Source organism: Podarcis muralis, chromosome 13 (genome assembly GCF_964188315.1).
Source record: "Podarcis muralis chromosome 13, rPodMur119.hap1.1, whole genome shotgun sequence".
Lineage (NCBI taxonomy): Eukaryota > Metazoa > Chordata > Lepidosauria > Squamata > Lacertidae > Podarcis > Podarcis muralis.
This window is the reverse complement of record NC_135667.1, coordinates 19,467,123-19,481,649: the sequence shown is the minus strand read 5'-3', so window position 1 is coordinate 19,481,649 and position 14,527 is coordinate 19,467,123. Positions and strand designations below refer to the sequence as shown.

General features: G+C 49.3%; 1 protein-coding gene across 6 annotated transcripts in view; it reads left to right on the top strand.

The window, feature by feature from the left end:
* BRSK1 (BR serine/threonine kinase 1) overlaps positions 1-14,527 on the top strand; it is a 61,949-nt gene that overhangs the window by 42,262 nt on the left and 5,160 nt on the right. For all 6 annotated transcript variants that reach the window (XM_028702049.2, XM_077917094.1, XM_077917093.1 and 3 more), the window contains 10 exons: positions 582-728; positions 3,364-3,395; positions 4,169-4,333; positions 5,320-5,417; positions 6,515-6,665; positions 7,369-7,429; positions 10,313-10,520; positions 11,644-11,692; positions 12,727-12,850; positions 13,488-13,668. In XM_028702049.2, the coding sequence (XP_028557882.2) occupies positions 582-728; positions 3,364-3,395; positions 4,169-4,333; positions 5,320-5,417; positions 6,515-6,665; positions 7,369-7,429; positions 10,313-10,520; positions 11,644-11,692; positions 12,727-12,850; positions 13,488-13,668 (1,216 nt within the window). The remainder of the gene's footprint in view (positions 1-581; positions 729-3,363; positions 3,396-4,168; positions 4,334-5,319; positions 5,418-6,514; positions 6,666-7,368; positions 7,430-10,312; positions 10,521-11,643; positions 11,693-12,726; positions 12,851-13,487; positions 13,669-14,527) is intronic.

Sequence of the window (14,527 nt, the reverse complement as noted above, 5' to 3'; positions counted from 1 at the left end):
TATGGAACTGGCTGAAATGACCGGCAGAATTCGAGATCTGGGAGAAGAGGCAGTGGAAGAGGATTGGAGAAAATTTAAAGACTATTTACAAAAACATTATAAGATATTTGAATGTTGAGAATTTGCTAAGTTCTGAGAAAAACATGCTTCAATATTGAAATTTGGATATGATTGTGACTGAGTTATGATTGAGAAAAGTTTAAATTTTAAAGTAATTAATTAGATGTAAATACAAAAACACACGAAACAAGGTAATAATTTGCTATTTAACTTTATTCTAAAAAACACAGGGACGGAAGAGGTGGGGAAGTCCAGAGGATAATGAAAAAAGATTTGGAAAAATGAATTTTTCTTCTGTTTCTGTCTGTTCTCTTTTTTCTTTCTGTAAAACAGCTTTTGTTGGATTATTCATGATGTATTTTGACCTTGGAAAACAAAGCAATAAAAAATATTTATAAAAAAAAAATAGAACTCGAATTTAAACGCCACCCCTCCCTCCATTCTGCATTTGAAATCTCAATACTGAAAAATCTGTGTGAGCTTTCATTTTGGGGTCGGTTCTCTCGCCCTTTGTCCTGCAGGGAGCGCTACCCTTTGATGACGACAACCTACGCCAGCTGCTTGAGAAGGTGAAGCGGGGGATCTTCCATATGCCCCACTTCATCCCGCCCGACTGCCAGAACCTCCTGCGGGGCATGATTGAGGTGGAGCCCGAGAAAAGACTCAGTGTGAGTAATCCCGGCGGTGCAAACGCTGTTAAAGTAGGGTTAGGAGAAGACATTCGATTCGTTTTTCCTTTAAAGGCGAGTTCACCTGATCTGCATTTTCCAAAACAATGTATGAACCAAGAGACAGCCATCTTTTTGAAATTCACAATTCTCTGAATTTTGCAGTGCACTCATGCAGCTGAGTAATGTATTTGGAAAATGGATATATTAATGTAAGATGTGTATAAACATTTACAAATATATTTAAAATTTACAGAATTGTAGTTGAAAAAATATTTACCAAAAAATGCTTTTTCTAAGGCACACTTTTCATGTATTCTTGTACACATTACTTCAGTTTTTCCAAACAAACTTCACAGAATTACACATTTGTGCAAACAAATTACACAGAAAACAATGGAGACAAAATGAAACAAAAAGAAGTAGACATATAGAGGTACAGTGGTACCCCGCAAGACGAACGCCTCGCAAGACGGAAAACCCGCTAGACGAAAGGGTTTTCCGTTTGCGAGTTGCTTCGCAAGACGATTTTCCCTATGGGCTTGCTTCGCAAGACGAAAGCCCATAGGGAAATCTCCGGGACAGCGGGGAAGCGCAGCGTGTCTTCCCCACTGTCCTCGGACCTCCTCCCGCCGCCCGCCATCAGAACGAAGCTCCGATGCCGGGCGGGGGGGGGGTGGGAACGCGTTCTCCCGCCGCCCGCCATCGGAACGAAGCTCCGATGCCGGGCGGGGGGGCGGGGACACCTCCTCCCGCCACCCGCCATCGGAACAAAGCTCCAATGCCGGGCGGGGGGGGGGGGCGGGAACGCGTTCTCCCGCCGCCCGCCATCGGAACGAAGCTCTGATGCCGGGCGGGGGGGCGGGGACACCTCCTCCCGCCACCCGCCATCGGAACAAAGCTCCGATGCCGGGCGGGGGGGGGCGGGAACGCGTTCTCCCGCCGCCCGCCATCAGAACGAAGCTCCGATGCCGGGCGGGGGGGCGGGGACACCTCCTCCCGCCGCCCGCCATCAGAACGAAGCTCCGATGCCGGACGGGGGGGCGGGGACGCGTTCTCCCGCCGCCCGCCATCGGAACGAAGCTCCGATGCCGGGCGGGGGGGCGGGGACACCTCCTCCCGCCGCCCGCCATCAGAACGAAGCTCCGATGCCGGGCGGGGGGGGGCGGGAACGCGTTCTCCCGCCGCCCGCCATCGGAACGAAGCTCCGATGCCGGGCGGGGGGGCGGGGACACCTCCTCCCGCCGCCCGCCATCGGTACGAAGCTCCGATGCCGGGCGGGGGGGCGGGGACGCGTTCTCCCGCCGCCCGCCATCGGAACGAAGCTCCGATGCCGGGCGGGGGGGGCGGGGACACCTTCTCCCGCCGCCCGGCTTCGGATGGCTTTCCTGAAGACTTGGGGTGGGAGGAGGGTTTTCCTTCCCACCGCCAACATTCAGAATGCTGTTCTGAATGTTGGCGGTGGGGAGGAAAAACCCTCCTCCCACGCAAGCCCCGGGAACAGAGGGAAAGCGCTGCGCGCCTTCCCCTCTGTTCCCGTACCTGTCCTGAAGGCTTGCGGTGGGGAGAAAAGCCCTTCTCCGCACCGCCAGCCTGGCAAGCGGTTTCCCTAGGAACGCATTAATTGATTTTCAATGCATTCCTATGGGAAACTGTGCTTCGCAAGACGAAAAACTCGCAAGAAGAATAAACTTGCGGAACGAATTAATTTCGTCTTGCGAGGCACCACTGTATAACTATCCGTGTGTGTGTGTGTGTCATACAAATTGCATTATATTAGGGAAAATATAAGTACTAGAGAAAATATGCTTTGCAAAAATGTAGATAATAGGATAAATTATTATTATTATCATTATTATTCAAACTTGTATACCCACTTCGTCCGAAGATCGTAGGGCGGTTCACAACATGAGAAAACAAAATACATAATAAAAATAAGAACTGGAAACTAATTGGCAGCCAGTGCAGTTGGGCTAGGATTGGTGTTATATGCTTAAACTATGTTGCCACGGTGAGCAACCTGGTGGCCAAATTCTGCACCATCTGAAGTTTCTAAGCCCTACAGATAACGCTCTGCAGTAATCTAACCTGGAGGTTACCAGAGCATAGATGACAGAAGGTAGGTTATCCCTGTCCAGATAGGGACACAGCTGGGCCACCACCTGAAGCTGATGGAAGGCACTCTGTGCTACTGAGGCCACCTGAGTCTCGAGCAACAGCAAAGGATCCAGGAGTACCCCCAGGCTGCATTCCTGCTTCTTCAGAGGGAGTGCGACTCCATCAAGAGCAGGGAACCTCCCATCTAACCATTAAAATGCTGATGAGTTTTCATGAGGGTTTTTAAATTGCCCCCTCCCTGCAAAGTGATGCAGAAATGTGGGGAGTGGACTTAAGACTGGACAAATCAGAAACCAAAAACTGGTAGATTTGCCCACCCTTAGTTGGAAGCGAAGCAATGACATAGTTTTGGATGGGGAGCTCTTCAGTTCCGACATCCACTTTCCTGGGACTAAGCCTCGCCAACCTCAGTGAGGCTTTCTTTTGAGTAGACTTGTAGAGGATTGCATTTATAGATGATTTAGGGAGAAAAAGTTTCTAATGTTGTTGTTTCCCCCCCTCCATGTGGCGACTTTAGCTGGAACAGATCCAGAAGCACCCATGGTTCTTGTGAGTACCTCCAGATCCTTCTCTTTGATTCCCACCAAGTCCCAATATTTTCTGGCTTTGCTGGGTGGAGATATGTGTGTGTGAGGTGGGAGGCACATGGAGAAACTGAACCCAGGAAATGGGCAGACTATAAATAGTTTCTCAGTCAAATACATCCCTGGCAACTGTGACCCTTCCTCCAGATCAGGGGTTTCCAAACTTGGGTCTGCAGCTGTTTTCAGACTACAACTCCCACCATCCCTACCTAGTCAGGGATGATGGGGATTTTAGTCCAGAAACAGCTGGAGACCCAAGTTTGGGGAACCCTGCCCTAGATCCATCTCATTGATGTCTGAGCTTCCAGCTTAAATGTGTCCAGACGTAGCTTTGTATCCATGAGTGCCAGAAAAGTGAAAGTCATATTCATTATAGTGCGTTTGTTTTATTTATTTTTGGCTATAAGCTGTTACAACAATACTAAAATGCTGATGCAAAATAGAATCCTGAAACAGTATTTCCATAGGCACGTAATAAATAGGTTCTTTTCTGGACCCTAGATCATGACAAAAGCCATGCTTTGTTATACATACAGTATTAATTGTTATACATACATAAATTTGTAAAAAAATTGCATGGGGGAAAGAAAAGCGACAACCCTAAACCCAACCTCAAAATTTGACATGTACTGTGAAAATATAAAGCCAGGCTGGCTAGCATTTGCCAACCTGAGGTTGATAGTCGCCTTTAGCCAGCCTTACTTTCCTCTTACGTGATCTGTGCTTCTTTTCTTCCAGGGGAGGTAAGAATGAGCCAGAGCCAGAGCAGCCAATTCCTAGGAAGGTGGCCATCCGGCGGATTCAGTCAGTCAGCGAGCTGGACCCCGACGTGCTGGAGAGCATGCACTCCCTTGGCTGTTTCCGCGACAAGAATAAGTTGAAGCAGGAGCTGCAGACCGAGGGGTGAGAGATTAGGGCAGGTGGCTGGGATGGAGAAGGAGAGCCTGTCTAACGTTTTGCACAATGCACTGTGGGGATGCACTGAACTAGTGGAGGAATGCTTTGGGGGAGGTTTTATATATTTTTTTATTGTATCTCACCTTTCCTTCCTCCTTGGAACCCAAGGTGAGATACGTGTGTTTCCCAGAGAGTCAGCTATCCAGGCACTGACCAAAAGCCAGACCTGCTTTGCCTCAGCAAGATGGTGGTCTCATGTGCTTCAGAGCTTATGACTGGTGTGTAAAATGGTTTGTAGGCAGCTTAGGTTCCCTGCTAGGAATTGGGAGCTATAGGAGGAAGTGGGCTTCCAGACAGCTGCTGTTTGGGGGTGAGATTCCATCATTTGCAGGCAAATTCAGGTTTGCGTAATTGTAGTTGATTGGGACATTCTGAGCAACAAACCCACTTCCCACAAAGACTGGACTTTCTGCAAGAAGGAAAGTGACAGGAAAAGGCCTTAGACAATGTGGAGTAACACTTGCTTTTCTAACGAATAGTTTATTGGTGCTTTAGAACTTTTTTTTATCAAACATAAACAATAAAGGTGGAGCACCACCTGCTTTGATGCAACGTTATCTAACCTCCCTGCAAACAAATCAGGGTGAATGCTGAATGAATAGGTTTTCTGGAAGTTCCTGAAGCTAGGATTGTTTTCACAGAGAAGTCTCAACACTCCTGCAAAACTACAGTTCCCATAGTTCTTTGAGAGAAGTTGCAACAACTTTTGCACACTGGCTCAAACTGCCCATAGGTTTTTGGCATGGGTGTGTTCTACGAGAGGTGAAGGAGGGCTGAGATTTGGTTCTTGGCAAAAGCATTGCTGAAAAACAGAAGAATCAGGAAGCAGCAGGGAGGGGGAGTGTTAAGCATAAATATTTGGGTTTGTGGGGAGGAAGCTGCTGGCTGCATCCTGACCCTGCTCCCTCAATCTGTCCCCCTCTCCACTTCAGGGAGAACCAGGAGAAAATGATCTATTATCTGCTCCTTGACCGCAAAGAGAGATATCCCAGCTGCGAGGATGAGGATCTGCCTCCGCGCAACGATGTTGGTGAGATGTCAGGGAGCCTGTTCCCGACACCCGTCAGGGTGCGGGAGTGGGAGGCTTGTTCCCAGGAATACCAGGGAGATGCCAGCAGACACAGTTCTGCCGGAGGATCCAAAAGACATTTTCGGAACACCCTGGAGCCCCCTTCTTAACAACGGCCCTTGAGAAAATGCTGCTGGGTTGATAGGCAACCTCCAAGGACGCCCTCCCTCTTTCCATGTCTCATTTGGGGATTTTGCCTGTGTTGGGGAACCTGAAAAGATCTGAAAGGCAACAAACAGGTGTTGTCACCTATGCAACTGGGTGTGAAGAACCTTTGGCCCTCCGGATGGTGCTGACCTACAGCTCCCACCTCCCTACTCATTGGCCCTGCTTGCTCAGGCTGATGGGAGCTGTACAGTGGTACCTCGGGTTAAGAACTTAATTCGTTCTGGAGGTCCGTTCTTAACCTGAAACTGTTCTTAACCTGAGGTACCACTTTAGCTAATGGGGTCTCCCTCTGCCGCCACGTGATTTCTGTTCTCATCCTAAAGCAAAGTTCTTAACCCGAAGTACTATTTCTGGGTTAGCAGAGTCTGTAACCTGAAGCATATGTAACCTGAGGTATCACTGTAGTCCAGCAACATCTGGTTGGCCAAAGGTTCCCGACACCTGCTCTAAACTACTCTAGGGTACAGTCCTTGAAGACATTCTCCTACAAGTATCCCACTGTTGCCGCCACATCTAAGCGAGAGCTGGATTTTTCTGCATCCCGTCATTGAATGCATTGCAGACTTCTGTTGGTGCCCTGAGAACTGCATTTCTCATCACCATTACCCCCTCGCCCAATAAATTACTGTGCCTGGCCCAGTGAAAGCAGTGTGTGTGTTTGAGAAAGCAGAGGTTGGATGGCCACCTGCCCTGGGTGCTTTAGTTGAGATTCCTGCATTGCAAGGGATTGGACTGGATGACCCTCGGGGTCCCTTCCAGTTCCACAGTTGTATGATTCTAAGAGAGAGAGAGTGAGGGAGAGGGAGGTGGCATCAGAGTATTTGGAAATGTGGCTCTCTTCCTCTCGAGTACTGAAGTACTGTCTCTCCCCCCCCCCCCATTTATTCTAGACCCTCCTCGGAAGCGAGTCGACTCGCCCATGCTGAACCGACACGGGAAGCGCCGACCTGAGCGGAAGTCCATGGAAGTTCTGAGCGTCACCGATGGCGGTTCTCCTGTTCCGGCCCGACGGGCCATAGAGATGGCACAACATAGCCAGCGGTGAGTATGTGTTTAGTAGCGACGCTTCCGCAGCCTGGCATTAGGAGGCGCCATTGCCTTTTTGTGTGTGTGCTTCCTCTGCTCCTGGAACTGGGAAGTGCAAATATTTTAACGTTTGGTTGCCATCCAGTGGCTGCAGGAGGAATTCAATGTATGTTTACTGGACTAGCAAAACTTTGCTGTCTCTTGCTGGTAGTTGCATGTAGAGCAGTTATTTTGGCTCTTTGTGTTAACATTTCATTTTTAATACATAGTTTCTGCCAAGGAGGCAAACACAGAGTTTGTTTAATAATAATAATAATAATAATAATAATAATAATAATAATAATAATAATAATAATAATAAATATATAAATATAAATATAAATAAATAAATAAACACATTTTATTTATATCCCGCCCTCCCCAGCCGAAGCCAGGCTCAGAGTGGCTAACAACAGTAAAACGATAAAACATTCTAAAATCTAGAATTAACACTTTCATGTCCCATTCTTCAGTTGTTAGAATTGCCCTTGTGCATTGTTGATCTTTGCTGCCCCTGCTGGTTGTGTTGAAAACTGCACAGAAACACAGTGCTTTGCTCCCCTTGCTGCTGTTTCTGCAAAAACAATTTTGTGTATCTCCTCCTGCTTTTTTCCTGTGTGTCTCATCTGACCCCCAAGACGGTACTAACCCTCAATATGGCTTTCTCCCCAACCAACAGGTCTCGATCTGTAAGTGGTGCCTCCACTGGCTTATCCTCCAGTCCCCTCAGTAGCCCCAGGGTGAGTACCTGAGATATTGGAGAAATTACAGAGTTGGGGAAGGGAAAGGGGCAGAAGATTGGGTGGTGGGCAAAGGTGTTGTGGGGCATAGGGAAGGGAGGGAGTGGGTTTTGGAGGGACTGGGATTTGGAAACAGATCTGCAGATCCAGCAGCCTCATTCACATCTCATCTTGCACTCAGTTCAAGTTGGTGAGGGGAGGGAAGAGGTGCTCAGTCAATCGCTGGTTCTCCTGACAGTGGGGCTTGCATACACAGCAGGCAGAAAATTAGCCAAGTGCATCTCACTCCCCCATGCACCCCTCTCCCCCCCTTATTGCATCCCCATGCCAGGAGAAAGCTGCACCTGTTGAATTACCACCTGGTACCTAGCTTTCAAACATGCCTGGCTTCTGTCAGTGAAATATGGTAATTACCTTAAAGAGAAAAGGAGAGAAGACATGTGTGTAGACTTTGATGAGGAATGTCAGAGCGAGAGGTCTGAGGCTGTGTACACACCACACATTTAAAGCACACCCACACACCCTTGCAGAATCTTGGAAACTGCAGTCCATTAAGGGTGCTGGGAATCGTAGCTCTGCGAGGAGTAAGTTACAGTTCCCAGGATTTGGGGGGGGGGAAGCTATGTGCTTTAAATGTATGGTGTATATGCAGGTTGGGTTCGGTGAAAGGGATGGGGCTCAAGGTTCTGTGGGAATAAGAGTTTGAGATGGGGTGCCTTGAAAATGTGGGCAGGTCCACAACTAGATCTGGAAAGTTTGAAACAAGGGGAAGAAACCAGTTTGAAGTGATCAAAGGGAAGGCAAAGGGCCAAACTAGGCATGGCATTAAGCACATGATCTGCCCATGTGTGTGCTTGGTTTCTCAATAGAAGCTGGTGGGGGAGGGGGGGGAATCAAGATCGGGATCATGGTATGGGAAAGAAGGGATTTAACTCTTTGCTCCCCCCACAGCCCTGATCTAAATCTCCCCGCTCCCCTGCATGCAGCTATTATTTGCCTTTGCTGCTAATTGCAGTTTTTCTCCTGGGGTAACAAACAGCAGCCCCAGAAGAGCAGGGCAGGGAGCTCTGTGCCTGAAATTTAGTAAACGGAGGCATTCGTAAGAGGTTCTGCTCTGTGTGCTTCATGCCATGGTTGGTTTGGCTCAGGGGTCTGCAACCCGCGGCTCCGGAGCTGCATGTGGCTCTTTTACACCTTTGCCGCAGCTCCGGGGCGGATACTAGCGAGGGGAGGAGGTGCATTGTGCGCCCCGACACTCCCCACTGTGGCGGGCGCTGTACTGGCTGTGACGTCGCATGGGGGCTGTGCGTGCGTTAGTCACGCACCGTCCCGACATCACCTTCCCGCCCGCTGTCAGATCGCGGCTCCGGAGATATTTTTTTTTTAAATGTCGCAATGGTTTTGCGGCTCCCAGTGTTTTTTTTTCTTTGGAAACGGGTCCAAGTGGCTCTTTTTGTCTTAAAGGTTGCAGACCCCTGGTTTGGCTAAAAGTAGCAACAAGCTGTAGGCTAGGAAGCATTTGGCAGTGCAGCATGTTGGCTGTTGTGGAAGTAGGCAAAGCCCTTTATTGTTTAGAGGTAGGTTCTTTGTTGCTACTAGCTGCACAGGAGGCAGAAATCGAGCTGGTGCAGCTTTGATCAGCACGACACCTCCATGCCAGCGAAGACCTCAGCCCTTGAACTGCAGCCTGTCACAAAGTTAGTAAAGGTGCACAGAAGCACATGGGGGAAGAAACCCTTAGAAGAGGAAGCTTATCTTTGCAGTAGGCTGGCTGTTTAGGGTTTGACTGCCTCTAGCGCAGGTTCCCTGTGAGAAAGGGGCAGGGCAGCCTTCCCCTGGTGCCTTCCAGCTGATGCAGACATTCCCTTGATCTCTTGGGTCTCCTGTTTCAACTGCCAGGCTGCTTTAAAGGGATTCCTCTGTTAAAACAATCATGCACATTTATATTTTAACGTTTTAATGGGATTGTTCTATGCTGTATTTTACTTGTGTGTTTTAAAAATTATGCTGCATTCTAACCATTCTGCAAATGGGGTTATATATGTTTTGTAAGCTGCTTAGGAGCCGCCTGGGTCTTAAGCAGCAGATAAATAAATGAAGATGAAGGTTGATGATGATGCAGGCCAGTTCTGGCTCTCTCATCAGTCCCAGCCAGCTTGGCCAGTGGTCAGGGATGATGGAAGCCGGAGTTCAACAACACCTGGAGGGCACCAGGTTGTGGAAGGCCACTTTCGGGCTTGGAGCAGCTGCTCTGTAGGAAAGGGTGGCTGTTTGCGGGAGGAGGAAGCAGAGGGCTGGTCTCCCCGGGAGGCAGACAGGCAGAGGAGGACATAATATAAAAAAAAAGCCCCGTGGAGAAGCGATGGAGGGGAGGTGGAGTAGTGGATGTCAGGTTTGCTGCAGTGCAGGCTGGCTGGAGGGGGACACGTAGTCTTTGGGCGCCACCGATATCCCCCCAAGAATGCAGGGTAGGCTTGCCGTGGAGCAGGCAGATCCTTACGAAATCAGGCCATTTGTCACGCCCCTGAGTTCTGTCTGGGCCACAGAGCGAGACTCTCTTTGGGAGCAGGCTTGTGGGGCTGTCACCTGCCATTACTCACCCCCCATCTCACGGCTCTCCCCTCCTCACCTTTCTTCCTCCCCCCCCCCACTTCTCCCCACACCCAGAGCCCCATCTTCAGCTTCTCCCTCCCATCGCCTCCCCCGGCCCCTGCGAAGACTCAGACGCTTCCGGCCAAGGGCAGCCCGGCAGGGGAGCGGGCCCTGCAGAGCCGGCGCTCCGCCCCTTTCCCCTTGCCCCCCAACTCTCCGCCCCCTCACCCGCCCTCCTCTCCCCGCTGCTTTTTCCCTTCTACTAAACCCCCACCCAAATCTGTGCTGCAGGTCACCCCCCACCCCTCCCCTCGGGGAAGCCCCCTCCCCACTCCGCTCGGCACCCCTGTGCACACGCCCAAAGAGAGCCCCAGCGGCACCCCCGGAGGGACGCCGCCCAGCAGCCCAGGCGTGGCGGGCGTGGCCTGGAAGACCCGCCTGAACTCCATCAAGAACAGCTTCCTGGGCTCCCCGCGCTTTCACCGCCGGAAACTACAAGGTGAGTGGGCAGTTCCGCCCCCTGCTGGGGAGGGTGCGTGCACAGGCACATGCGGGTGTAGCGTTTGTGTGTGCCAAAGACAAATCAAGGCACCCTTGGTATAAAAGCAGGGTTGAAAGAGGGATTGTGAGTGACCCATCCTTAACGCATGGCAACTTTGCCCCCTGTAAGGCGGTGTGTGAGATGTTCTGTGTGAGCATCTAAAGCACTTTCCTGTGCATGTGCAAGAGCAGTGAATTCTGGTAGGCAGAGGAGCCTTCAGAGGGTACAGCTGCATCAGGACCGATGTGTGCCTATGACTGGGGACGATCGAGAATGAAAGGGAAAGAGCTCAGAGAGCATTCAAAATGGCGCGCACGTATGAATGAAACGGGAGTTTGCATAATGCCGTTGCGCAACAAATTGTTTACATGAAGCTGAACCTCTGTGGTCCAGCAAACCAGATCTTTATCTCTCCACCCAATGGGCCAACTTTGACAGGCGGGCAGGACCACAGATGTCTTAACGAAGTCAGGGATCTATGATTCCAGGGGAAGCTAGCTTGCGCAGCAGAACCAGGCAGGATGAAGTCCCCAACCATCAGCTGATGTCATCCGCCTCTTGGGATGATGTCACCTGATTGATAGGTGGGTGCAGTTTTGGGGAGAAAACAGCTTCTTGGGCTAAATTGGAATCCATGGCAAGCCAAGGTTGGCCTGTAGGGTGGAGATTTGCCATCCATGGTATAAATTATATGTCAGACAAATGTAAGAGAGGGATGGAAACATGTGAAATAGGAACCTGGGAAGTTGCCTCATACTGACTCAGAACACTGATTCCCCCTAGCTTTACTGCCTACACTGACTGGCAGTATCTCTCCAGGATTTTGGGCAGGGAGACTCTCCTGGCCCTCCCTGGAGATTCCAGGGATTGAACCCAAGACCTCCTGCATGCAAAGCAGATGCTCTACCACTGAGCTACAGCTCTTGCCCAAGCAAGACTGTGTGGAAGTCCTAGCCATCCCTGCTTTTGCCCTCAACATCCAGCAGCAAGTGCAGCTTTGCTTTGAAGCACTGGAGTGGGTGGGAAGGAGGTCACACTCACTCCTGTTTTACATTTCATGTTTCTCCTCCTCGCCCTGCAGTTCCTACACCAGAAGAAATGTCCAGTCTTACTCCAGAATCATCCCCTGAGTGAGTATCAGAAGGCAGTGGCAATAAGGAAGGAGACGAAAATTCCTTTCATTTCCCTTCCCTCCTTCTTCTTTAACTTCGTTCCTTACTGGCTGCAGGGTTGTACTTAGGAGTTGGCAAGACTAGCCAAGGGCCCGGATCCAGGGTGTGTGTGCAAAAATGGTGCTTCTGTACTCTGGCTTAGAGTGGCTGGGAGTGTGCATGCTCCCTGGGCCACTCCTCCACTGCTCAGGGCAGCCAGGCAAGGCACGCAGGTTCCACTGGCAAAGGGACAGGGGAATCGATACATCTCCTTGCCAAGAGCACAAGGGAGCTTCTCCCCACCCTCCACCTGCACCAAGTAGACTCATCGGAGTCAGACACAGGCCAGCACAGAGAATGCAGGTCTCCGTGGCCAGTGAAGTTAACTCTTTATTCAAGGAAACTGCATAGAACACAGCAACACTTCCCAGTAAGTCTTGTCTCTTTGGAGCAGTTGCCAGGACTGAAGGTCCCTGCCTTCCACCCTTTCTAAGGCTCCTCCTCTCCTGGATGTTTCCCAAGCAGTCTCAAACTGCTTCTGTACACGTCTGGCCTGTGTTCTGCTCTCCTCATTATTCTGCATGTTTTTGCAGCAGGAGAGGCAGACTCCCTGGATTCTTCATCAGCCTCTTGCCCCCTCCCCTCCTCTGCTTCAGCCTCAGAGTCTGAACTGCTCTCTGTCACAGGCTCTTCCTGCTCACTAAACCCTGCTGCCCCATCAGCATCCGGCACCTACTCCCAATCCTGTTCCTCTGGCTTCTCCTCAGTGTCCCACCGCCAATCCCTGTGCTCTGAGCTTTCCTCTTCCGGAGTTTCCCTTGGGGTTCCCCAGCTGGTACCTCCCACCTCTCCTCTTCGTCCAGCCAGTCCCTGACATGTGCTTCTGTGGTTGTGCAGTTGCCACAGGCTCAGGCTTCAGTGGCAACAAGTGGTCACCTCTCCCACCTCTCCTTCTTTGCCGTGCTTATTTGCAGGCTGTCACAGCCTTCCTGTACTGCTTTTGCCCCTTTCAGACTAGCCAAGAAATCCTGGTTTGGGAATTTTATCAACCTAGACAAAGAGGAACAAATTTTCGTGGTCATCAAAGACAAACCCCTGAGCTCCATCAAGGCTGATATCGTACATGCCTTCCTCTCGGTGAGTGCTGAAGGCCCAGGAGGGGAAGAATGTGTGAGTTTGGGGGGACTGTGAAGAATAGGATATGGAGGCAAGTAAGACAGGCCTACTGGGTGCTGACAACCACAGTGGAATTAGCAGGACCCTGGGAAGGGATGAGTTCCATCCGTGGTTTGTGGGTAAAGATGGGGGAGAAATTAGAGATTCCATTCGCCTTTAAAGGCAGACTTACAAAATCCACACTTTCCAAATCGATACGTGAACCAAATCATGGTCAACTTTCAAAATTCACACTTCTCTGAATTTTGAAATGCCATTCTCTAACCAAGTAAGGTGTACAAAAATGCATATATGTTAGGGTACAGTGTTAAGGCGGGAATGCAGACATTATTGAAAAGAACGGGGGGGAAATAGGGGAAGTTGCTCTGCAGAACTGTGCATGCTAGGCTAAAATTTGAAATGAGCAGGTGTATATTAGAAAGAATTCGGACTAAAATGCTGGTGAATTTTCGTAAGGACTTTAAAAATAAATAAAAATAATGATCACAAGTCAATGTGGAAATGTGAAGACTAGAAAAATGAGAAATTGATAGAAATGGACCGTTTTGCCCAATGCTGCTTGTGAGCTGACATCTCCTGTGTTCCACCACATTCATAGATCCCCAGCCTGAGTCACAGCGTTGTATCCCAAACAAGCTTCCGGGCCGAATATAAGTCGTCGGGTGGCCCCTCTGTCTTCCAGAAACCCGTCAAGTTCCAAGTCGACATCAGCTACTCCGAGGGTGGGGAGGCACACAAGGACAGCGGGATCTACTCGGTCACCTTCACCCTCATCTCAGGTGAGTGCCCTAGGATCCTCCTTTGAGTAGCCTTGGGGATAAATTGTGTTTACTGGACACCTTTAATGAGAGAAAAATCACTATTGGCATTTATTAAGGATTGAAAACTTCTTACTGACTTTTTGTGTGAAAGAGAAAATGAACATGTAATATCTGGATATGAAGATAAGGAAAAAATTGGTTTATATAAAATAGAATAGTTGGATGTTTTTGAGTGAATGCTATATTTAGGAAAGAGGGAAAGAGAACCAGAAGTATTTTTTATATCTTTCTTCATTCCCGCCCCCTCTCTTCTCTCTCCTCTCTGTCTCTCTTCTCTATCACTTGCTTTTCCTTTTTCTTCTTCTTTTTGCTTCCGTTCCTTTTTTAGATTAGATTTCAAAAGTATTTCTTTTATTCTGGTGTATTATAAAAAGATACTTTGTATTGGGTATGAGCTTCTGTATATCTTTGGACAAGTATTGATAAAAATAGATATTTGTGGGGCAGCGGAGAGTTTTGTCCCTCTCTGATACAAAAACCTAATCACCTTTCAGTCTCTTGGAAATGTGTACATTTTTTTATTTACTTGGGAGTAAGTTTAATAGTAGCCACTAGATTCATTGAAAGAAAAATGATGTTTCCAGCTTGTTCTAGTAGAAGAGATAGGCCATACCCCTCACAGGCTTACATACCCCGGGATTCCCTGGGACCCCCAGGAAAATACTGTTTTAAGAAAAGCAGCTTCCATCCATTATCATTGCAAACACATGGCTTTAAATGTATGAGCAAAGTCTCCTGAATGGCTATTATTTTGGGCCCTGTAACTTACCTTTCCACATGATACCTCCCTTCTTTGAGGCTGCCAACTCTGCCTTCA